General features: G+C 39.6%; 1 protein-coding gene across 6 annotated transcripts in view; it reads right to left on the bottom strand.

The window, feature by feature from the left end:
- The window catches only part of LOC108704183, a 33,377-nt gene extending 9,662 nt beyond the window's left edge, over positions 1-23,715 (bottom strand). The window contains exons 1-13 of one of the 6 annotated variants that reach the window (XM_041578212.1): positions 23,431-23,715; positions 17,271-17,612; positions 14,832-15,119; positions 14,503-14,613; positions 13,951-14,322; positions 13,014-13,322; positions 9,710-10,060; positions 7,939-8,328; positions 6,523-6,831; positions 5,442-5,792; positions 4,591-4,995; positions 2,466-2,777; positions 972-1,322 (exon numbers count right to left, since the gene is read on the bottom strand). In XM_041578212.1, coding sequence (XP_041434146.1) covers positions 972-1,322; positions 2,466-2,777; positions 4,591-4,995; positions 5,442-5,792; positions 6,523-6,831; positions 7,939-8,328; positions 9,710-10,060; positions 13,014-13,322; positions 13,951-14,322; positions 14,503-14,613; positions 14,832-15,119; positions 17,271-17,612; positions 23,431-23,482 — 3,943 coding nt within the window. In that variant the 5' untranslated portion in view covers positions 23,483-23,715. The remainder of the gene's footprint in view (positions 1-971; positions 1,323-2,465; positions 2,778-4,590; positions 4,996-5,441; positions 5,793-6,522; positions 6,832-7,938; positions 8,329-9,709; positions 10,061-13,013; positions 13,323-13,950; positions 14,323-14,502; positions 14,614-14,831; positions 15,120-17,270; positions 17,613-23,430) is intronic. The other 5 variants (XM_041578209.1, XM_041578210.1, XM_041578208.1 and 2 more) reach the window with 5 other exon arrangements.
- Between the last annotated feature and the right edge of the window lie 579 nt (positions 23,716-24,294).

Below are 24,294 nucleotides of genomic sequence, written 5' to 3'. Positions count from 1 at the left end.
GCTCGGAATGATTTTATTGTGAATTCCCTTGGTTTTTGCCTTCAAGGAAAACTATACCCCCACGATGAAAAGTTGAGCAACAGATAGGTTATTTGAAATGAAGTGACATATTAAAGAAACTTACCAAACTGGAATATATATTTAAGTTAATATTGCCCTTTTACATCTCTTGCCTTGAAACCCCATTTGGTGATGGTCTGTGTGGTTTGTTTGTGTGCACCGTGAAGCCTACGATCCCAGGCCCTTATTTTTTAAAATGGCAGTTTTCTATTTAGGATTACCCAATGGCACATACTACTAAAAAGTATATTATTAGGAAAATGTTTTATTTACATGAAGCAGGGTTTTACATATGAGCTGTTTTATGCAATATCTTTTTATAGAGACCTGCATTGTTCGGGAGTATAGTTTTCCTTTAACAGAGTACTTTGTTTTTCATAGTCAAGAGAACAAATACACTTCCCTTATGCACCAGGTTTTCACTGAAAATTAATTCTTATTCAGAACGTCCTTCTGCCTTCTTATTACTGGCACTATAATTGGATATACTGCACCTACTGCGATATGTGACTCTCATGAGGAAATCAGAGCACATAGATTACTATTGCCTTAACTAGTTCATCAATCTAAGATCTAATATTATGTGTTGTCATTGGTTCATGCAAAAAGGAGTACTCTTTTAGAGACAAGTATATAGTTAGATCAGGTAGAAAAAAGACCAAAATCCATCAAGTTACCATATGCAGGTAATAAGGTCAATCTCTGGGTTCTTAAATGTCACAGATCTGTGTGTACAACAAATATCAGCTCACCATACTCTCTAATTATTCTTATTGATGGGAGCAAAACAGGACAACTGGACCATAGTAAAACCTTTAACCTGAAAAGCCCACAGCTGAGATGTTGCACTTAGTGGGTCAGTGTATATAGGACTTCTCCACCCAGTACAAGAGTGTCTGCATTGTACTTACCCCAGACAAACAATGGGCCAGTGCTCTTCTCTATGGGTTTCTGTAGAATGGGATGTTCCACTCTGCAGATAAATTCTGATCCATGTTCCTCACTCAGTGATGGAGAGAAAACCAAACTTGCTGTATAGGTGAGAGTCTTATCCGCCTGCTCCTTGCTATTGGAATCTGGGATCTGATACTTCCCTTCCCCGGAAATAGGAATCAGCTCTTCCTTCCCCTTCTCCTTCTTATACCAACTGACAGTCAGGGCATCAGGGAAATACCCAGAGATCTTGTACTGAAGGGAAACCTGCCGGCCCACCAGTATCTGATGGAGGGGAATTTCTTCCATTATTGGCCGCCAAATGTGACCTACAAAATGAACAAATTAAATAGAAGAAATAGACTGTCTTACTCAAATGGAAACCAACTCTAAGGGACAGTTTTCTTTTAAACTGTTTTTTTCTCAAGAAAATCACTGCGAATAGGTCCATTTAGTACAAAAATAATGAAAACCTGAAGTAGTACCACCTACTTCAAGGATCAGAGGGAATTGTGCAGATAAAAAACAGAATTATCAATATGACAGACAGATAAGAGTGGTGGGATGTGCAGTTTGAGTAAAGGTTCATTTAAGGAGGAATCATGTAGATCATCAAAACACGAATCATGTAGATCTCAAAACATACAAAGCCCTGAAAGAGATCCCTACTATGAATTCTATTAAAGAGGTAGGAGCTTGATTGCAAAACATGTTGTATAAATTACAGCATCTGTTCTAAATGAAGGGAAATTCACACATTTGTAATAATCCTCATTATCTCAGGGATCAAGCAATGAACCAAATATATTCATATGTTTCTCCAAACATTTGTTTTTGTTACGGTCATATATAAAAGACACAAAACAGTTAATACATTGGCTAGAAGGAATGAGTCTGAATTAAAAAGGACTATGGACTATGGAATGGACTGTTACACCATTGTATACTAACTTTTAATGGTCAACACACCTCCTACAATTCCAGTTTTTATATAAATCCCGTGTGACCTCCTGGAGCTGTATGTGAGTCAAATAAAAGTGCTGGGTTCATTGGTCATCAGCCCATAATTTAATAGTTAATGTCAGATGCCTCTTGGGCACCACTTACTGTATTTACATTAGAGTGTGATTAGTACTAGAAACTAGTGTTAAATTACACATAACTCTCATGAAGGCAACCATTTGGCTTCGTCTGGTCATGGGTGAGTGACTACAGTATTTCTGTCAGCTGTAATCAAAATCAGAACAACACAGATACAAAATGTGAATATATTATATCATTTATGTGGCATAATAAATAATAATTCTTTTTAAATAATAATTTGTTCAATTTTGTATTTCAGATTCCATTGTAGATAGAACTGATATGATATCCCATCTACAAACTTGTCTTTATAAGCCTTTTAGTACTAAACATAACAATAACTAAATAAATCTATTAGTCTATAAGGAATCACCGATCTGTTTTCTTACCTAAATCTTGTAGAGAAAATTCCCTGGATTGTGGATTTTCCATGGATTCATGTTTCCAGCTCACACACACCTTAAACTTTGGATCTTTGAAGAACTTCTGGTTAATTGTGCAGTCACTTTGGATGTTAAATGTCCATTTGGGATTCTCCTGCACTTGGTCAGATGATTTCTTCTTTTTCTGAGACTCTCCCACTCCAGACGTCCAGGTGATTTCCATGTCTTTTGGGTAAAATCCCCCAAGGTTCAGGGAGTATTTCACTTTCTCTGAGTTACACCATTCCAGCATTATAGGCTCCAACAGCTTGGGTTTAGCTGAAATATTGAGATTTAACATTAGGGAATTTGGCTTACTCACCTACCCTAGCACTTTCATTACAGCAGAGGTTGGGTAAAATTGTGGTTAATCAACCTTTTATCAACTCAGATATATGTCTGATATTTCTGCCCTTTACAGCCACTGAGGCCCATTTTGTTTTGTTTTTTTACAAAATAAGCACACATGGGGTTGAGCCATGATGGTTCTGGATGAACAGCGGGAGGATCAGAGGAGAGCAGAGAACAGACTAAATGGAAGATGATTCTTGAGGTTGGTCTGGTGCAGAAAAACACAGAAATAGCTACGGTCTGAATCTTTTCATGCTCCCTTAGCAGGACTAGGTAAATGAATGGGTCAGGGTAGAAAACATGATTGTTAGAGTTGTGGATCCTGATGTATCAGTGTTATGGATTCTGCTGGTCTATACAGGGATGCAGACACTTGTTGAGAGAAGTGAGCTATAGTATTGGACATGTTGGACAACATAAGGGTTGTATTCTTAAAGGTATTGTAAACTCAATCATAACACTGTCCATCTCCGCCCCCTAGTTTTGCACATGGAGCCAGATTGACTCACATCAGCTGGGATTCTCATTGGAGGATTATTTTGCATTTGAATGCAGCTGCTGGCTGTCAAGATTTAAGGACACATTTTGGAAAAGTTTTATTGTGCAATATTGCTTTAAAGGAGAAGGAAAGCTACGGAGGCATTTTATTGCCAATAGATTAGCTGCAATAGTGCAAGCTAGAATGCTATATTTATTCTGTAGAATGATTTACCATACCTGAGTAAAAAGTTCTAGAAACTTTATGTTTGTTTAGAATAGCAGCTGCCATATTAGCTTGGTGTGACATCACTTCCAGCCTGAGTCTCTCCCTGCTCTGGGCTCAGATTACAGTAGAGAAGGGAGGGGTGGGGGGGAGAGGAGAGGAGCAAATTGAGCATGCTCAAGCCCAGGGCAATGAGGTTTAAGCTGAAAACAGTTAGTCTGATACAGAAGCCCATGAGTACACAATAGAAGGAAAGAAATGCTGTGTTTCTTTTGACAGGGGACTCAGAGCAGCATTACTTTTGGGGGTTTACTGGTATATTTAGATGGACCTTTCTGATAAGGCTTACTTAGTTTTAACCTTTCCTTCTCCTTTAAGAATACAATCCTGATGTTGCTGGACTACAGCTCCCAGCATGCCTTAACCTTGGTAATGTGTTACATCATTCTGGGAGTTGAAGTCCAGCAATAGCTGAGAAATGTTTGGTGGAGCAGTGCAGCAGGGTTTACTAACCATTAAAAGCAATCTTGCACAATAAAACTTTTCCAAAACTTTTCCCAGTCAGCGGCTGAATTAAAATGGAAAAATGAGAATCCTACTTTTGATTTAGAGCCGTAAGGCAGACAGTAAAACAGTAAAACAGACAGAGAAGAACAAATCCACAAGAAAAAATGAATTGATGAAAGGTAGAGAATCAGATATTTCAAGAAGGTGGATGTAGATCTTTGTGAGTCTTTCAAACATTATTGAGCTTCTTTAATATTGTTGGTGCAAAAAAAATAATGTAGGGACAATATGAATGTGCCAATAGAAATACACATGTGCTTTGGCTTAGAAGAAATAAAAGGCATCATAGAAGTGAAGACATGTCAGACCGCAGGATCAGAATTTGCTCTTTTTATACTGGAAGCACATGTCTCTGTTCCGAAAGAAAATTACAGTACTATATAAGAATATCTCTAGTTTAAAGTATTCTCATATACATGTGTTATACTACTGTGTATAAAATAACATACATTATACAAATACATTACTTACCATAAATGGCTTTGGGCTTAAATTCTCTCTCCTCGCTCTTTCCATCACAGACAAATCTGCACATGAGACTCACCCCAGAGTGGACAGATACAGAGGGGATAAATCTTATGGAACTGGACACATTAAGGAGCCCCTCTTTGTCTGATGTATCAGTACTTTCTCTAGTTGCCACATATCTGTTGAGTCCTTTGTCTGTTGGCTTCTTGCCTTTCTCTGTTGGGGTGTCACAGATCTCCCACACTTTTCCATCTCTCTCCCTTATAATCCATATCACCTTTATATCTTTGGGGCAGTAAGAAGCCATGGCATAGAGAGTGACTTCTCTTCCCTTTGTCCATTTGTCTGGCCCCTGAATGTCATTCACAATGAACTTTTTCTCCTCTACTGAAATAAATGTCTTCTCTTCTGCCAAAAATAAAATGGTTACAAATTGACACATGATGATGAAGGGGCTTTCTAGAAAATTCACTAGTAGAATGTGTGTTTCCAGTCATCAGAGCTTACATTCTCTTCTTCTCATTAACTTATATCACATGTTATACTTGTTGTGCATAATAAAGTGTATGGGAAGATGTGTTTTGATGCAGCCATTGACCTCTTTGATGCCTGTGTACTTAATGGCTGCTTTACAGCTCTTGCACTTAGCCATAAATATTTTAGAAGATACTTGTGGTTTGGGCACATTAAAATCAGCATGGTAGAAAACCAGTATAAAACTAGTAGTTAGTTAGATTACAGGTCATTTCCTATGTAGATTGCCCCATGTTGTTGCTAAAACATATTTGTAAAACTCCCAACAGTTACAATGTATGAAAATGACCTATGGGGAGTCATCCAACTCATTACTGTACCTTGTATCTGGAGGGGACCTGTTCTCCTCTCCTCAGTTTTCTCTAAGCTTGGATGTTCCACCCTACAGATGAATTCAGCTCCTTGCTCTGAGCTAATGGTTGGGGTGAAGGTTAAACAAGCTCGGCACTGAAATGTCTTGTCTTCTTGCTTCTCCAATTTAATCTCTGGGATCTTGTATTTCTCACTGTGAGACACTGGGAACAAGTCCTGTCCATCCTTCTCCCTCCTGAACCACTTCAAAGTCATGGACTCAGGGAAGATATTAGAGACTTGGCACATCAGTGTGACTGGATTGTTAACAAAGAGATTGGGCACAGGAATGTTCTGGACTACTGGTTTCCAAGGAAAACCTACAGAAGTGAAATACAAGTGAAAACACAGCAATTGTTTTTATATGACAGTTGATATGACAAAAGGTGAAACTACGTATGGTTCAAGGCATGCTGCTCATGGAGATGAATCTCCTAGACAAACAATATAATCTATGCAACAATGTAGTGTCTGTGCAAGTCTATTATTTTGGTCATAACTGGTCATATTTTGTGGAGATCATTATTTCTTGATTTACTCCTTTATAGCTGCTTCTAGATTCTATGAAGTTACCCTTGATTTCATAAATTCCTCTTTCAGCTCATTGAACAAACTCAATGAAACATTGGTAAATGACCAGCCTCATAAAGGTTAGCCTTTTTGTATATAATCTATTTATATTGTGCTAAAAAAGATTTCAAAACCCTTTGAAATCCATTGACCCCTCCTTCTCAGGGTCTCAGGCCACTTGATTTTAAGTGATGGATATTCACTTATCTGTAAAAGAGTAGATTATGACATCGATTTTTAATTTGAGAAATTGAATACACATGATTTTTAATGTATATGGACATTTTTGGGTACATAAAAGGACAGTTTTGAAGACTTTACTATTCATCTTTACAGAAAGAAATCCCATAGAAAAATAAGGAGTGAGAGAAGTTTTCATCAAACTTTTGGTACAAAAGTCTTGTGAAAATATTTACAAATAGAATAATCCCCCGAGCTTCTTATCTTTTCTGTACTTCCTTTGAGTACATAATACATTACCTGGGTCTCTGATGGACAGTTGGGTAGATTCCCAGTCACTCATGAACTCGTGTTTCCAAGAAGCTTTGACAGTAAAGTCAGGATCTCGGAGAAGCCTCCCTGTAATTCTACATTTGCTGAGAAGATCATACATGATCCCTGAGTCTGTCACTTCCTCATCTGACTCCATCTTGTTATAGGAAGGGGGAACCCCAGCACCCCAACTGATCTTCATGGATTTAGGGTAAAACTGCTGCAAGCTGAGACAACACAGCACTTCCCCATTCTCAAGGAGAGAGAATTTTATTGGCTTCAAGTGCTTGGGTTTGGCTGGAACACACGAGAAAGAAAAGATATAGAAACAATTTCAATAACAACTGCTATAGCAGTAAAATCTCTATTGGCTGTATTGCAAATATACATATCCAAACCTGAGGTTGTTCCCTAATGTACAATTTTATAAGACTCATTTTCCAATGCCCAAAGCACTAAAACGAGTGTGAAAATACACACGTTTTACCAAAAGGCACTTGTGTCTTTAGATGATTCTACTTTGCAGCAAGTGCTAATGGGCCACTTCAGCCTGAAAGCAGTAAAGTACTGGAAATCATGGAATGAGCTTCTGCCTAGAGTAGATCTTACTTCCCTTAGCGTGTAACACTTACACATGCACTGACTTGCATGTCGTGGTTATGTTAAGTCAATGGAAATTTTTTCCTTATGGCGACTTTTTTGTTTCTGCAACAATTTTGTCTTGAAGACTTTTTTGCTGCTGCAAAATTTTTCATGGCGGATTTTTGCCGCAATTTCGCGAAAACATTCTCAGAATCCATGCCTGGTGAAAAAATTGGCTCATCACTAGTAACAACATAAAAAAGTTGAACTAAGACTTGCAATGATGTGCCAATGCAATTTAGTGTCCGCGTTGCTACTATGTGGCCTGCAACTTTAAAACAGACAGTGCCCCATATACAGTATTACTTCTTCTTGAAACACAGAAGGATCTATAAAAATAAGGCATTGATGTGAAAGGCAAGTGTGTGTGTAACAGACAGGCTTGGATTTGTGGAAAGGCCACCTAGGCCTGGGCCTAGGGTGGCAGGATTTTAGGGGGTCGGCATGCTGCCCAACCACACCCACATTGGTTCAAAAAACACTGGGGATGCGCTGGAGATACAAAAAATATTTAAATTTCTCGTACGCCAATCCCCATTGCTCCTGTCCAGATGATGAAAATTTGCACGAATAAAGGGGAGGGGACAGGGGCGACGAACGGCAGTAGGCCTAGGGGCGGCCGCTATGAAAATCCGGCCCTGGTAACAGAAGGAAAAGATTTACAGGCAAAGTCTGTTGGAACAATATATCATGAATATAATATGAAGCAGAATTCATTAATTTAATTGCCAGATAGAGACAGATCATAAAGTAACTTCTCACCATAGAGATTTTTATATTGGAAGAGTTTTTCAGTGGATTTCCCATCACAGACAAACTTGCATTTGAGGCTCATGGATCTGTGCCTGGAGACTGAAGGAGTGAAGCTCAAGGAAGTGGTAATGTCCATGAGTCCCTCACGGTCTGATTCATCGCTCCTCTCCCTACAAGCCACATAATCATTGGCCCCCGACTTCTCCTCTTTATCCTTCTCCTTGCTAATGTCTGGGATTTCCCATTTGGTCCCATCCATCTCAGTCACTATCCAGGTCACCTGAACATCCTTCTTACAGTACAGGGCAGTCCCATACAGAGTGACCTTCTCTCCTTCTTGCCATCTCTGTGGCCCCTGAATGTTATGCACAATGAAGCTTTTTGGCTTCTCTGTCAAATCTGATGAGCATTAACGGTAAAGAAAGAAAAGAAGGTTTCGTTACAAATCAAAGAAATAAAACAGAAGGAAAAGAAAACAAAGTAGAAGAGGACTGTTCAGTAAAACACAATATTGCATGATACAGTTTTATTAAAACATGTGTATATATATATATATAGTCAAATACAAGAGTCCTCTGCACTCAACCCATTATCAATATATTTAAGACAGAGACATTTTGTGCTACTGCTACTGAAAAATGCCTTACCCTTTAAACAACACAGGGATTGTTTGTCCATATATTGCAATATATTTAAGCTGAACAACTACGTCACAGTCATCCCATATCTGGCCAGTCCTACGCTTAATTTTATCTGATTCATTAAGAATTCTATTGCTTCATTATACATTTTACACAGGGACCTGCAACTTACTTGCTGCTTTCAAAGTAAAACTCCCAAACTTGGCTGCCCTTTTATTAGACACCAGTGGGATCACCTGACTATAGCTGGGAGGGGTGGAGCTACAACATGGAGCTGGTCACTGCTCCTGTATAACTAGAACAAACAAGGGAAACTTGTGCTCACCACTAATTTTTAAAACCATTAATAATAATTGAGCATAGGACTGGCCAGATATGGGATGACTGACGTAGTTGTTCAGCTTAAATATATTGTAATATATGGACAAACAATCCCTGTTTTGTTTAAAGGGTAAGGCATTTTTCAGTAGCAGTAGCACAAAATGTCTCTGTCTTAAATATATTGATAATGGGTTGAGTGCAGAGGACTCTTGTATTTGACTATATGTATTTTGTGGTCACAGCCTCATTGCACCCCCACCTAATGGTTTTAAAACTAGTGGTGAGCACAACTTTCCATTGTTTATATATATATATATATATATATATATATATATATATATATGCTGTGGCTGCCCCTGTGCACGGATGTAATTACTGTATAATCCAATCAAGAAAAAAAAAAGAAGGATTACATATATATATATATATATATATATATATATATATATATATATATATATATATATATATATATATATATATGTAACTAAAGGAATGGTGCACTCCGTAGACAAAATTAATACCTGGGCGCCAGCATGGGAAATAAGCAGTGAACAAGGATTGCGGCACTCACAGGGTTTTAGTGAAAAAACGAAAACATTTTTTATTATTAAACCTCAATGTTCTTCGTCAGGAGCAAAAACAAACAAACATCGTTTGTTGAGGCTTAATAATAAAACATTTTTGTGTGTGTATAATTTACGGGTGCTGGATTTAGTAAAGGGATGAACACTCTAGTGGGGCACATTGGAGGAAATCCTCATAGAGATGGGTGGTCCCTAGTTAGAATTTTCCAAGACTACTTGAATTTGTCTTACCATATTTCTGTATTGACCCAGTGCCTCCTTGTATTGGTTTCTTCAGGCTTGGGTGCTCCACTCTACAGATATATTCCATTTCTTGCTCCATGCTTTGTGGTACTGAGATATCCAGACATGATTGGCACTTATATGTGTGATTTGTGCCCCTTTGGGACTGGGACGTATGCATGTCATAACTGTCACTTTTAGATACAGGAAACAGTTCCTCACTTCCTTTCTTCTTCCCAAACCAACTGACAGTAAGTGCATCAGGGAAGTAATTGGAGATATTACAGCTCAGTCTTAATTTATTGTTCTTTCTCTCACTTTGTAAGGGAATGTCATCGATAGTCGGGTGCCATGGGAAGTCTGTAAGGGAGAACAGTAGGAACTACAATAAATATATATATATATATATATATATATATATATATATATATATATATATCTAAAGCATAACATTCTTTGATCAACTGACATTGTGTATTGTTGTGATGCTTAGAAATATTTTAAGGAGGCAAGTTATGTTGACTTTTTTATTTAAAAAAACCTTTAGATACACATACATGGTTAGTTACTCGAAAAAAACCCAAAATCCATCAAGTTCAAAACCTTCACATGAAACCCAAGGCACCCACTAAAACTATATATACTATACCAAAATACACACTGTATGTTAATTGTAGATATAAGAATCACAATAGCCCTTGTATTATGTCTGTCCAAGAAATCATCCAAGTCCCTCTTATAGTCATTAATTGAATCATCATCACAACATCTCCCAGCAGTGCATTCCCCAAACTCACTGTACTCATCTATGAGAACCTACTCTGCTTCAAATTAAAGTATTTTCCTGTATTTTAATAGGGGGGCCTCTGGTCCAATGCTTCATTTTATGGAAGAATAATTATGTCCTCTCATGTCTCTCTCTCTCGAGAGAACAACCCCAACCTTGAAAATCTACCCTCATTATTCAAATCTTCCATCCCCTTAACCATTCTTCTTAAAGGGGATGTTCACCTTCCAACACTTTTTTCATTTCAGTCGATTTCAGACCCCAGAAATAAAGACTTTTTCAGTTGCTTTCTATTTGTCACTGTTTTTCTAGAATTGAAGTGTAAAGTTTCATTTTTCACCTTCTAAAGCAGCTCGGGAGGGGGAGTATCTGACTTTTTAACTGTTCTAAATTGATCCATCAATTAATCCATGTGTTTGTCCCTGCTGAGCAGAATCCCTGAGTGACATTAAAGGCAGCTATTAGAATTGATACAATAGTCGCACTTATATTCCCCATAGATCCTTCTGAGAAATGGACCAACTAATGGATCAGCCAATTGGAACCTGCACCTGGATCACTGAGTTGCAGACTGAGACACTAGAGACAGGAACATTTAATTTTAAACTATTTAAAATTTTGGAAAAACAGTAAAAAATAAAAGATGGAAAGCAATGGATTAACTAGATGCTACTGGGCCCCACAGCAAATTAATTGTAGCTCCCCCAAAATATTGTACTGTTTTATGAATGTATATTGAAATTGCTCACTAAATAGGGCCTCATGGGCCACCTTATACCTCCTGGGTCCCCCTGCAGCCGCAGGGTCTGCTTCCTCTGTAGATCACCCATAATGGAAAACTATTGTAAAAAGTATTTGTTTATGGTGAACAATCTGAAAACAACTCAACTGAAAAAAGTTTTGGAAGGTGAACAACCCCTTTAAGAACTGGAATCCAAAACTGCTCCTCATACTCCAGGTGAGGCCTCACCAGGGACCTATAAAGAGGCAAAATGATGTTTTATCCCTTGAGTTAATGCCCTTTTTAATACAAGAACTTAATTTGCTTTATTGACCACAGAATGACACTGCCTGAAATTAGACAATTTGGTATCTACAAAAACCCCTAGATCCTTCTCATTTAAGGAAACTCCCAACACACTGCCATTTGGTGTATAACTTGCATTTATATTATTTTTGCCAAAGTGCATAATCTTGTATTTATCAACATTGAGCCTCATTTTCCAGTTTGATCCCCAGTTTTCCAGTTTAGACAAATCACTCTGCAAATCGCCAGCATCCTGCATGGAACCTATAGTTCTGCACAATTTAGTATCAACAGCAAAAATAGAAACAGTACTTTCAATGCACACCTCCAGGTCATTAATAAACAAGTTACAAAGCAAAGGACCATGTACAGACCCCTGCGGTACTCCTCTTACAAGTCCAAGTAGATCACATCCACTGCCATCCCAGAGTCGAGGTTCCTGCTCACCTCCTTATAAAAGGCAATTAAACTACTGTAGTTTGGCAAGAACTGTTTTGCTTTAAACCATGCTGGCACAAACTCATGGTATTATGATTTGCAAAGAAGTCAAGTATCTTATCCCTTAATAACCCTTCAAACAGCTTTCCGACCACTGATGTCAGACTAACCGGCCTATAGTTTTGGGAACGGGATCCCTTTTTGAATAGTGGCACCATATTAGCAATTCGCCAGTCTCTTGTCACCATGCCAGATTTTACCTTTCTGTATTTATATATTTTTCAAAAATAGCATATGGTACCTGGGAAACAGAGAGTCTGATTGAAACCTGTTTCTTTAAATGTGGATGCAGACATGTAAACCAGATGATAGGGCACTAATGCCTGAAAACATTACCTGTCCTCTTTGGGAGCAGCAGTAGAAATTAAGATGCCTTAGCCTTGATAAGTAAAACAGTCCAATATTCAAAGTGCAATGGAACCTGACTTAACCCGGAACAATTTGAGCAACATCAATGATTGTATTAGGGACTGCCTACTACTTAGGGGCATTTTTATCAAGGGTTGAATTTCGAATTGAAAAAACTTCGAAATTCGAATTCAATAAGATGAATGTAAATTAAGTCAGTCATTTCTAGGTCGAATAGGTCAGTTTTCGAGTGAATAGGCCCGTATTCGGCCGAATTCAAATGGTATGAATCGAAGGAATAGCACATTCAAAGTTTTTCCCAAAAAAAACCTTCCAAGTAGGTCATAGGAGATCCCCTATAGGCTAAAACAGCAATTCGGCAGGTTTTAGATGGAGAATGGCCGAAGTCAGATTTTTAAAGAGACAGTACATGATAAATTTCTAATCAAATTTGGACTATTCCCTAGTCGAAGTACACAAAAAATAGCTTGAAATTCAGTTTTTTTTCTTTCGAAAATCCACCTCAACCTTTGATAAATCGGCCCCTAAATGTCAATTGAGTCTCTGTGTTATAAGAAGACTGCTTTAGAGCTGAGAATTAAGATTTTCCTTCAATCAGTAGCAGTAGTGTAAGTGCAATATCACCCTCTTACCTTTCACACTCACTTCTCTGGACTCAACTTTCTCCATAGAATCATGTTTCCATGAGGCACAAACTTTAAAGTCTGAATCCTTCAACCAATCCCCAGGAATTTCATATTTGCTTCTCACAGTAAATGTATTATCCGGATGTATAATCAATTCATCCACTGGTGCCTTTGTCTCTAGTGACTTCTCTTTGTTACATCTCCAAGTGACCATGATTCCCTCCTTAGGGTAGAACCTCTCCAGGATGGCTAATAGCTGCACATTCCCAGAGTCACAAAGGCTCATACTTATTGGCTCAATAAACTTGGGTTTGGCTGTAACATAAAAGCACACATTTCCATAAATATTTAGTATTTTTATAGACCTACTGTATGACTTAAATTCAAGGAAATGCCTTCCATCTGTGATTGCCATAGCTGCAATTCTGTGGTTTGTCCCTCTTAAACCTGTGTTGTATTGATGAATGTGATTAAATGAATAGGGCTAAACTATACTTGAGTAGTACTCAAGTCTGTAACCCACCAAATTCATAGCTAATACACAGCTCAGACATGGGTCAATAAAATGCTCCCACAACTGCACAACTTCTATACTGAATCATTATCCTTTAACATTGATATTGTGCTGGGGACATTATTTTAAGCAGACTTAATGCATTAGGGCCAAAAGCATTAGATTCTCATTTCTTTGATGAGATGAGATAATGATTATATTGATCCTATTAAACGGGCTTTAATAAGTGTAACCAAACACATTAAAGGATATATTGTTAGTAATCGCATCATTACTTCACCAGTAAAAGCCCAGCGGAAATGATTATCGTTATTGTAGGTATGATAAGAGTTGGGATTCAGTGAGCATGAGCCATATCACTAGGACATATTGGGAAGCCACATTTACTTGCTGGTTTTAGCGGGCAAACGTATTACCCCATTTTCTGACCTTGAATAGACTTAAACTGGAAGGTCTTCTCCTGGGTTTTCCTACCACACAGAAACTTGCAAGAGATGGATGTGCCAAGGTGCCTCGATACAGATGGAATGAAGCAGAAAGTGCTGGAATAATCACAGAGGCCATTCTTTTGTGACTTGATGGTTTTAGATACAATATATTCTCTGGAGATAAGAGGCTGTTCCTCCTCTGCCTCCCCAGTACCAGCCTCTGAGAATTTACTCTCTGTGCCATCTTGTGCCTTTACAATCCAAGTGACTTTGGCATCCTGAGAACAGTTGGATGTTGTACAGTAAAGACTGAGCTTTTCCCCATCTATCCAAACCGGAGGCCCCTGAATGTCACCCATAAACATCTCCCCACCTGAATAGGACACAATAAACAAAAAATAAACAAAGCTGGACTTTCTATAAGGATTGTAAATATAGTAATTAAATAACACATTCCTTGGCTATGTCTGGGCATATTTCCATATGCTATAGTGTTACAGTAGAAAATACAAATGTTTCTTTTGGTGAGCATGTTATAAAGCTGCCTTATTACCTTTTTTACTGCTATATTTGCAGTAAACTATTCCGATGATCACAAGAACAAGAAGCACCGCACAGCCACCGACAGCTCCGAACACAACAGCGTTATTGGATTCATCTTTAACTGGAAAAAAAACAATAACCATATATATGAATATAAGGGTTTTTATTCATCCAGATCATATAATATCAGGCAGCTGTAAGTCTAAATGAACTTGTAATTAGATATGTTGTTTCTGAATTTACTATGAAAAACTACATTGAATAATGAATGAATGAATAATCATTCAAACCGTTGGATCAGCCATTATCAGTGGTGTAACATTCCGACCCAGTCTTTACCTCCATGCAGCAGCAGGAAAGCTTTCTCAATGGGCTCAGCAAGAGATTGATGTTGGACTCTACATGACATGGCCCTTCGTTTCACAGAGTCCTCTAATGTCAGGGATCTGTTCAAACTGAATGTGCCATCGAAATTCTGTTGATAGTTGGACAATACAGAACTGGTCACGTCCTTTCCTTCCTGGATTATGGTCACAGTGATATTCTTTGGGTAGAACCGTGACGCTGAGCAGACGATCATACTTTGTTCATCTGTTAATCTCTCTAACACTTCAACTGTAGGAAGAGCTGTAGGATGAAGCAAACAAATCAGTATTTTCCTCCTTCCCCCTTCCCTAGTAGGATCTCACTTGTTTTTTCTGTCTTTTAATAGTCTGGGGTTCCTGAGGCCATAATGGAAGATAAATAATACTTCTTATTATATTCATAAAACAATTACAATTCATATATTTGCCACTTGCCCTATCCAGTCTATATCCCTTCCAGTGTCTATCCTTACCCCAGCCCTTCTCAAGATACATTCAATTTAAATCTTTCCCTGGGTACATATAATATTTAGACAAATACATTTGAAAACAATTTTTCAAATATTCATATTCATATATATTCATATTTTATGGTCAGATTAGAAGACAATCCAGTTACCCTTGGTCTATCCCATGCTCCAAGGGAGAATAGCTACTGAGATCTAGGCATTGAGAGGAAGAAGGAAATATGAAAATCACATTAATCAACTTTAGCCATAGAGTCCTGCTTCATTGTAGCAGGGTTGAGTGGCATTGGGAAGGGTTTGTGGTCTATGAGAATCTTGAGAATAATCTGGCTAGAACCTGGTGTCATAGCCAAAATATAAGAAAGTTGGAAGCTATATTTTTTTTAAGGGAGTATTGGTTCTAAATTGCACTATATGCAGAAGGGAAAGGCTTTATTCCCTGTTACTGTATTTAAATAGAGTAGTACAAGACAATGTGTCATTAAAATGTACAGTATGATGTGACCTGTTGTACCCTGATGTGCCATGTGATGTCAAGACAAACGTTTGCTACATCTGTAAGTAGCAAACCAAACAGAACAGTATAAAGAAAAATAAACTGATCTCTGTTGATATTCTAACACAAGGGTCCCCAACATTGAAATGTAAAGGGCATTGGGAGCAACACAAGCATGAAAAAAGTTCCTGGGGGTACCCAATAATGGCGGTGACTGGTTATTCTGAAGCCCTCTGTTTGTCAGTACAAAGGTGAGAAATATAAAAATGAGAACCTGGGTTTGGTGAGTAACATGTTGCCAGTAAGACACTTTAATCAGTCCTATAAGTACAGAGGATCAAAAGATCAAGAAAAGAAATAAATCTCAAGAATGGATTGTCAATAATAGGGTATATTCCTCATCTAATCTAATTGATTACAAACCTCAGTCATCAGGTCATTTTTTTTTATTATAACTGGTCAACCAAACTATTGCCATCTACTGTGTTTCCAGTTCAACAGTTAGGAACTCACTAAAGGAAATCTCCAGGGGTTTTTTTGGGGCCCAACCCATGCAAATAGTCATCTTGCTCCCCAAATGTCATGTTTAAAGGGTATATAAAGTCAAAAAAATTAAATCCCATTTTTACTTTCTTTAATAAAAAAGAAACCTATCTCCAATATACTTTAATTAAAAAATGTGTACCATTTTTATAAGAAACCTGACTCTATGCAGTGAAATTCTCCCTTCATTTACTGCTGCGGATAGGAATTGTCAGACGGTCCCTAACTGCAATCATACTTATGAACAGCAGGGGGAGCTCCTCCTTACTTCTCAGCCATGCAGAACTCAAGCAGCTTTGTTTGTTTCCCTGTAGAGCAGTCGGCGACTGTGTAGAGATTTCTATTGGATTTTATTGTTGCCTTTACATCCCCTTTACTGTTTCCAACTCCAGCTATAGGTACAAAGATCACTGAGCCAGATTTAAACAGATAAACTGGGATTCTATTTGGAGGATTATTTTACTGCAGCCACTGGTTCTGCAGAGTTGGAGAAAGTTTGTATTAAACAATACAAAAACTATAAAATCCACATTAGATTACATGACAACACAGGAAAGTGCAGTCTGTCTATTCTGATATCTGATTCTGATATTAATCAGTCTTGTTGTATCAGCTTCTGGCAGATATTATTTGACTTGTGCTGTTTTGAAAATTTATGACGATCCCTAAGCAGCCCAGACCACACTGAGCATGTGCACAGTCTTGGTCTTGCAAAGATGTTTAACAAAGTTACAAGATGGTGACCCCTGGTGGCCAACTTTGAAAGCATAAATCATTTGTTTGATTAGGCTTCTGATGCAATTCATGAAGTTCATATTTATGTTTAGTATACAAAATACAGAATTTCTATCCTTATTCTATTTTACAATTTACTTCCCCTTTAATGTCATTAAAAATGGCTCCTTACATTGAACTTTCAGCATTATGTCCTTGGATTCTATGTCAGGACTGTAGATAATTTTACAAGTGTAGACACCGGCATCCGAGACTGTGACATTGTGGAGTAGCAGAGAAGCGATCCCTTTCTTGGCATCTGCATCAATGAATGTCACTCTTGGGTTCGGCTGCTTCCCCTTGTTGTCAAGCCTGAAGAATTCTTTGTTCTGGAAGGTCCAGAGTATTGCAAGGTACTGCAGATTCACAGGCTGATCCAAACTGAATGTACAGGGGAGGATCACATCAAGCCCCAGGGTAACAACAGGGGGAGCCCCGTCCTTTATCTTCAATACTGCATCTGTAGAAAGGATCCCTAAAGGGATAAATTGGGTAAAAATGTTAAAACGTTTCCCTTGAGTCCAGGACCTGGTAGGAGACATCCCAGTGGCTTTTAATATTCCGCACAGTCAGTCAACAGATGGTCACTTAGATAAGGTCTAACACCCACATAAGTACAGAATCACCATATTTTTTGTATTTATTACACAAACTCCATATTATATTATATATATTATATATGTTGAAGTAGTGATGAAACAATGTTATTTATGGACAGTATTATACAATCCCTATTTAATATATATGCTAATCCCGGCCCCCAGAATAGAACCATTTTGGGTGGATTATGGGCAGAGGTTTGGAATAATTGGGGGATGCATTGAAGGAATTTGTTTTTTCTAACTGGGGCCCCATTTCAATTGTTGGCAGGGGCCAGTGGGTTAGGGGCGAGACTCTACAGATACCCCCACACCCTTTCTATTGTATAAGAAGCACCAGCAGAGATCTAGGAATAGAGAGATGAGGGAGCCATAACCCAAGTACTGCCTCTGAGTATTAACCAATGACAACGTTACAGTAATGTGGTTGCACAACTTCTTGGCAGCTCCCAGCATGCATCTGTGTGAATTAGGGGGGTCACTGGGAAAGAGCAAGAGGGGAGGTAATTGTTATGTTTATCAGGACTCATGGTCCATAAGTATTTCCCTACAGTCACACACTGATCTCAGCAGTTACACTCGCCTCAAACTGAATTTATTCCATATTTACACTAGTCACCCCACAGTCTGTATCTCACATGTACTGGCCCAGTGAGTGCCTGATATTAAATTATTCATGAGATCATTCCATACACTAAGGACTGCTTCATGCATCTGCAGCCTGAAACTACATCTCCCAGCATGCTCTACTAGGGTCCCAGCTGGAGTCTAAGGGTGCAGTATGGTTGATAGCAAATTATGTGATCCTCTATTAGAGATTAGATAAACTGCAATATGGAAACTGAGCAATTCGGACAATTCTGAATGAGCCAATTAACCCTTCATTTGACTCTATGAAGGAGCTGCTGGTTGTGGTTGTAGTTTCAGCCTCCCCTGAACCCGACTGTGTTGTACTGATTCTACTCATCCTCATCTGTCCCACAGAACTGCCTTATATTCCTTTATAGAGAGCAACAAAGAGCAAAAACTGCAAGTAGGGGAAGAAAGGATGGGCTTATATGTTACCCACTGGAAATCACTCACCTTCAGACAACAAAGCACCCGAAAATACCTTTGTATTGCCATGAACCTGAATCAACACTTGTAACACATTATACTGATATTATTGCGTGAAAATGCCCTCCTATCCCATAATCCCCTTCTCCAACCATGTGACTAATGGCAGAGAGATTCCCCTCAGCAGTCAGACCTCCTATCCCATAATTCCCTTCTCCAACCATGTGACTGAGTTCTCCTCAGCAGACAGGCCTCCTATCCCACAATCCCCTTCTCCAACCATGTGACTAATGGCAGAGAGATTCCCCTCAGCAGTCAGACCTCCTATCCCATAATTCCCTTCTCCAACCATGTGACTGAGTTCTCCTCAGCAGACAGGCCTCTTATCCCATAATCCCCTTCTCCAACCATGTGACTAATGGCAGAGAGATTCCCCTCAGCAGACAGGCCTCTTATCCCATAATCCCCTTCTCCAACCATGTGACTAATAGCAGAGAGATTCCCCTCAGCAGCCAAACCTTCTATCCCATAATCCCCTTCTCCAACCATGTGACTAATGGCAGAGAGATTCTCCTCAGCAGCCAGACCTCCTATCCCATAATCCCCTTCTCCAACCATGTGACTAATGGCAGAGAGATTCTCCTCAGCAGCCAGACCTCCTATCCCATAATAACCTTCTCCAACCATGTGACTAATGGTAGAGAGATTCCCCTCAGCAGCCAGACCTCCTATCCCATAATCCCCTTCTCCAACCATGTGACTAATGGCAGAGAGATTCCCCTCAGCAGCCAGACCTTGTATCCCATAATCCCCCTCTCCAACCATGTGACTAATGGCAGAGAGATTCCCCTCAGCAGCCAGACCTTGTATCCCATAATCCCCTTCTCCAACCATGTGACTAATGGCAGAGAGATTCCCCTCAGCAGCCAGACCTTGTATCCCATAATTCCCTTCTCCAACCATGTGACTAATGGCAGAGAGATTCCCCTCTGCAGGCAGACCTCCTATCCCATAATCCCCTTCTCCAACCATGTGACTGAGTTCTCCTCAGCAGACAGGCCTCTTATCCCATAATCCCCTTCTTCAACCATGTGACTAATGGCAGAGAGATTCCCCTCAGCAGCCAGACCTCCTATCCCATAATCCCCTTCTCCAACCATGTGACTAATGGCAGAGAGATTCCCCTCAGCAGTCAGACCTCCTATCCCATAATCCCCTTCTCCAACCATGTGGCTGAGTTCTCTTTAGCAGACAGGCCTCTTATCCCATAATCCCCTTCTTCAACCATGTGACTAATGGCAGAGAGATTCCCCTCAGCAGTCAGACCTCCTATCCCATAATCCCCTTCTCCAACCATGTGACTGAGTTCTCCTCAGCAGAGAGGCCTCTTATCCCATAATCCCCTTCTCCAACCATGTGACTAATGGCAGAGAGATTCCCCTCAGCAGCCAGACCTTGTTTCCCATAATCCCCTTCTCCAACCATGTGACTAATAGCAGAGAGATTCTCCTCAGCAGCCAGGTCTCCTATCCCATAATTCCCTTCTCCAACCATATGACTAATGGCAGAGAGATTCCCCTCAGCAGCCAGACCTCGTATCCCATAATCCCCTTCTCCAACCATGTGACTAATAGCAGAGAGATTCTCCTCAGCAGCCAGGCCTCCTATCCCATAATTCCCTTCTCCAACCATGTGACTAATGGCAGAGAGATTCCCCTCAGCAGCCAGACCTCCTATCCCATAATCCCCTTCTCCAACCATGTGACTAATGGCAGAGAGATTCCCCTCAGCAGTCAGGTCTCCTATCCCATAATCCCCTTCTCCAACCATGTGACTAATGGCAGAGAGATTCTCCTCAGCAACCAGGCCTCCTATCCCATAATCCCCTTCTCCAACCATGTGACTGAGATTCTCTTTAGAAGCCAGGGCCATGATGTAAAGGAGGGGAGATGCTGAGATAGAAGATGATGATAGTGATGGCACAAGGGAGAATTGAGGGTGAATTATATGGAAGAGAAAAGGTAAGAAGACTTCAATAAGGTATGTTGGTGCCCAAAAGCCAGTCATGTAACTACAGTCATATGAAAACATTTGGGAACCATTTTCAGCCTACATAATACTTGACTCCACTTTCAACAGAAAAGATAACAGTGGTACATCTTTCATTTCCCAGGAACATCTGAGTACTGGGGTGTTTTCTGAACAAAGATTTCTTTTGGTTTTATTATTTACAGTATTCAGTTGTATGAAATTAAATCAAATGTTAAAAAACTGGCTGTGCAAAAATGTGGGTACACATGTAACTGCTCAATACTGATTACTGGCAGCACCAAATTGGTTGAAGCAGACAATGACCCTAAACTCACTTGGAAATCTACAAAGACATTTATGCAGAGGGACAAGTCCAATATTCTGGAGTCCCCCGACTTGAATATCATGGAAAATCTATGGGATGATTTGAAGCAGACTGTCCATGCTCGGCAGCCATCACATTTAACTGAACTGGAGAGATTTTGTATGGACCAATGGTCACAAATAGCCACATCCACAATCCAGACACTCATCAAAGGCTATAGGAGGCGTCTAGAGGCTGTTACATTTGTAACTAAGTATTGATGGAATATCTCTGTTGGGGTGCCCAAATTTATGCACCTGTCTCATTTTGTTATGATGTATATTTTCTGTTAATCCAATAAACTTTATGTCACTGCTGAAATACTACTGTTTCCATAAGGCAAGTTATATATTGAATGGAAGTTGCTACTTTGAAAGCTCAGCCAATGATAAACAAAACTCCAAAGAATTAAGAGGGGTTCCCAAACTTTTTCATATGACTGTATATACAATTGTACAATCTGGTTGGCATGTGTGAGAAGAGAAGATGATTTCTGATATATAGTTGCCACTAATGAGAGGGATTTACTAGAAGAGCAGGGCCAAACTGAAGAGAGGAACTCACTTATGGTATTTTTTTCCTGTGCTGGATGTGGGGGTTCAGGGGAGCTGACAGCAATTCTTTTCCCTGAAACAAATAGGGAAAAGGTGGGAAATGTGTGGGAGCTGGAAGTTGACTAACCCATGTCTTAATGTTTTCTGCAGTTACTGAATTCAGTACCTACAGAGGATTCACTTTCTAGCCAATTTGGGATCGAAGGAAAATCGTACGATCGATGGATCGAATGAATAGTGCTAAATCCTTCGACTTTGATATTCAAAGTCAATGGATTTAACTTTGAGGGTCGAATATCGAGGGTTAATTAGCCCTCGATATTCGACCATTAGTAAATGTGCCCCTTAATGTTTATATGATTTTCTAGTAGACTTAAGGTATGAAGATCCAAATTACAGAAAGATCCATTATCTGAAAAAACCCCATTCTGGATAACAGGTCCCATACCTGTACCAGTAGATACTGAATGAGATATATTTAACTGCAACTGGCAGTTGTTCATGTGGAACAATACACTTTCTCTCATTGTCACATCCGACAGATTTGGGGGAGCAGGGGGACCTTTAAGACTTTCCTCCCCATTATGCAAATCACCAACACAGGCACTGACATTTCATGAATCACATGCAAGTTGTACATTTGATTAGTGTAAATAAGGACACTATTTGGGGGAACCCATGGCCGTACCTTCTATACAGAGGACACTGTATGAATTGTTGTAGATAAATGTGCTTTGTGATCTCATATCATGTGAATATCATTAGCTTCGAAGAATAATTTCTGCAGAGACATTTAGTGCTCGTGGGCAGATAGAATTAAAAAAAAAGATTGTGTTGCAGGACCACCTCCAGCCATGTTTTATACAAAAGCTGCTGTTTGGCATAGAGTTGCAAAGGAACAGCGCCACCATCTGATTAATGATGCACATAAGGGGCTGGTATATGATATGAATAGAACTGCAGAGAATATTTCCTCCTAAACACTGATACACACTCTAATAATACACACTCTAATATTACACACTCTAATATTACACACTCTAATACAGGGTAACACATGAATTGACATTGTCTGGCAGTGCATTCTGGGAGCTGTAGTCTTTCCTTGTCAGGCCCAGCAATCAGTCCGTTATTTAAATAAATAATAGATGTGACTGTCAGGTCTGGGCTACAGGGTAGGGCAAGACTTTATCAGCCATATTTATAGAGATGTATCAGTGTATGACTCCTGAATAGGACCCCAGTCATTTGTTCTCACACTGTAACGATTCTGCCAGTCAATTAATATAATAAATCCCTCGATCAGCCATCAGACCCCATAGTCACTTCTATCCCCCTGCAGCCTGGCACTCACACACTGGCTACAAGAGGAGTAGGGTCATTCAGTAATACATTATACCCAGTAACACTCACACACTGAGCTGCAGCAGAACTACAACTCCCACACCTCAGTGCTCCCCATTACCCAGCATGCACAGAGAGAGATTCTACCCAGTAACACTCACACACTGAGCTGCAGCAGAACTACAACTCCCACACCTCAGTGCTCCCCATTACCCAGCATGCACAGAGAGAGATTCTACCCAGTAACACTCACACACTGAGCTGCAGCAGAACTACAACTCCCACACCTCAGTGCTCCCCATTACCCAGCATGCACAGAGAGAGATTCTACCCAGTAACACTCACACACTGAGCTGCAGCAAATCCAGCAGAGAAGGAAGATTCTCTCCAGCGCCATTTCCCATCCCTGTTCGCTCGGAATGGCTGTCTGGGCAAAGAGCACTGCTGCTTCTTTCACTTTCACATTCTGAAAAAACAAAGGGAGGAGGAGAGGAAACTGAATAATCCCCGTATTCACAACAGCAGCCGCAGCAGCAGCAGCTCTCCCCCTGCTCTAATTAACAACTGCTTCTCTTATACTGGCCCTGAGCCACCGCCATAGCCCTGCTGAACTGCTGGGAGCGACTCTGACACCCCTCTGCTGTTATTATTATTATTATAAGGAATAAGAGAGAATATATTGAAAGGCATAAAGGCTAATAGGAGATTAGATGAAGAGCGTGAGGAATGGATGAGGGGTGACGTGGCAGAGGTTTTTTATTTTTTAGGAACCTCTATGTCAAAAGAATGTGATTATTATAGAGGTGCCCGGCTATAGCAGCTTGTTCCTTTGGTTCATGGCCAGATGTTCAGAGCCCTGGGGTTCCCTTTGTTCAACTTATAAATACAATAGAAATAGAATATAAATAGTAGGGATGCACCGAATGCACTAATCTGTATTCAGCTGAACCCCAGAATCCTTTGTGAAAGATTCAGCAGAATACCGAACCGAATCCTGATTTGCATATGCAAATTAGGGGTGGGAAGGGAAAAACATTTTTACTTAATTGATTTCCCTCCCCACCCATAATTTGCATATGCTAATTAGGATTTGTTTGTGAACGTTCTCATTCATCCAGGTCATGGTATATCTATAGAAATAAGTCAAATCAAGTAGACTTGCTATGTTTTTCCTGAAGACCTTTCACCAGTCATCCAACTGACTTTCTC

The sequence above is a fragment of the Xenopus laevis genome, chromosome 9_10S, assembly GCF_017654675.1.
Source record: "Xenopus laevis strain J_2021 chromosome 9_10S, Xenopus_laevis_v10.1, whole genome shotgun sequence".
In the NCBI taxonomy this organism is placed as follows: domain Eukaryota; kingdom Metazoa; phylum Chordata; class Amphibia; order Anura; family Pipidae; genus Xenopus; species Xenopus laevis.
The sequence above is the reverse complement of the archived record's forward strand: the minus strand, read 5'-3'. Positions and strand labels throughout refer to the sequence as shown.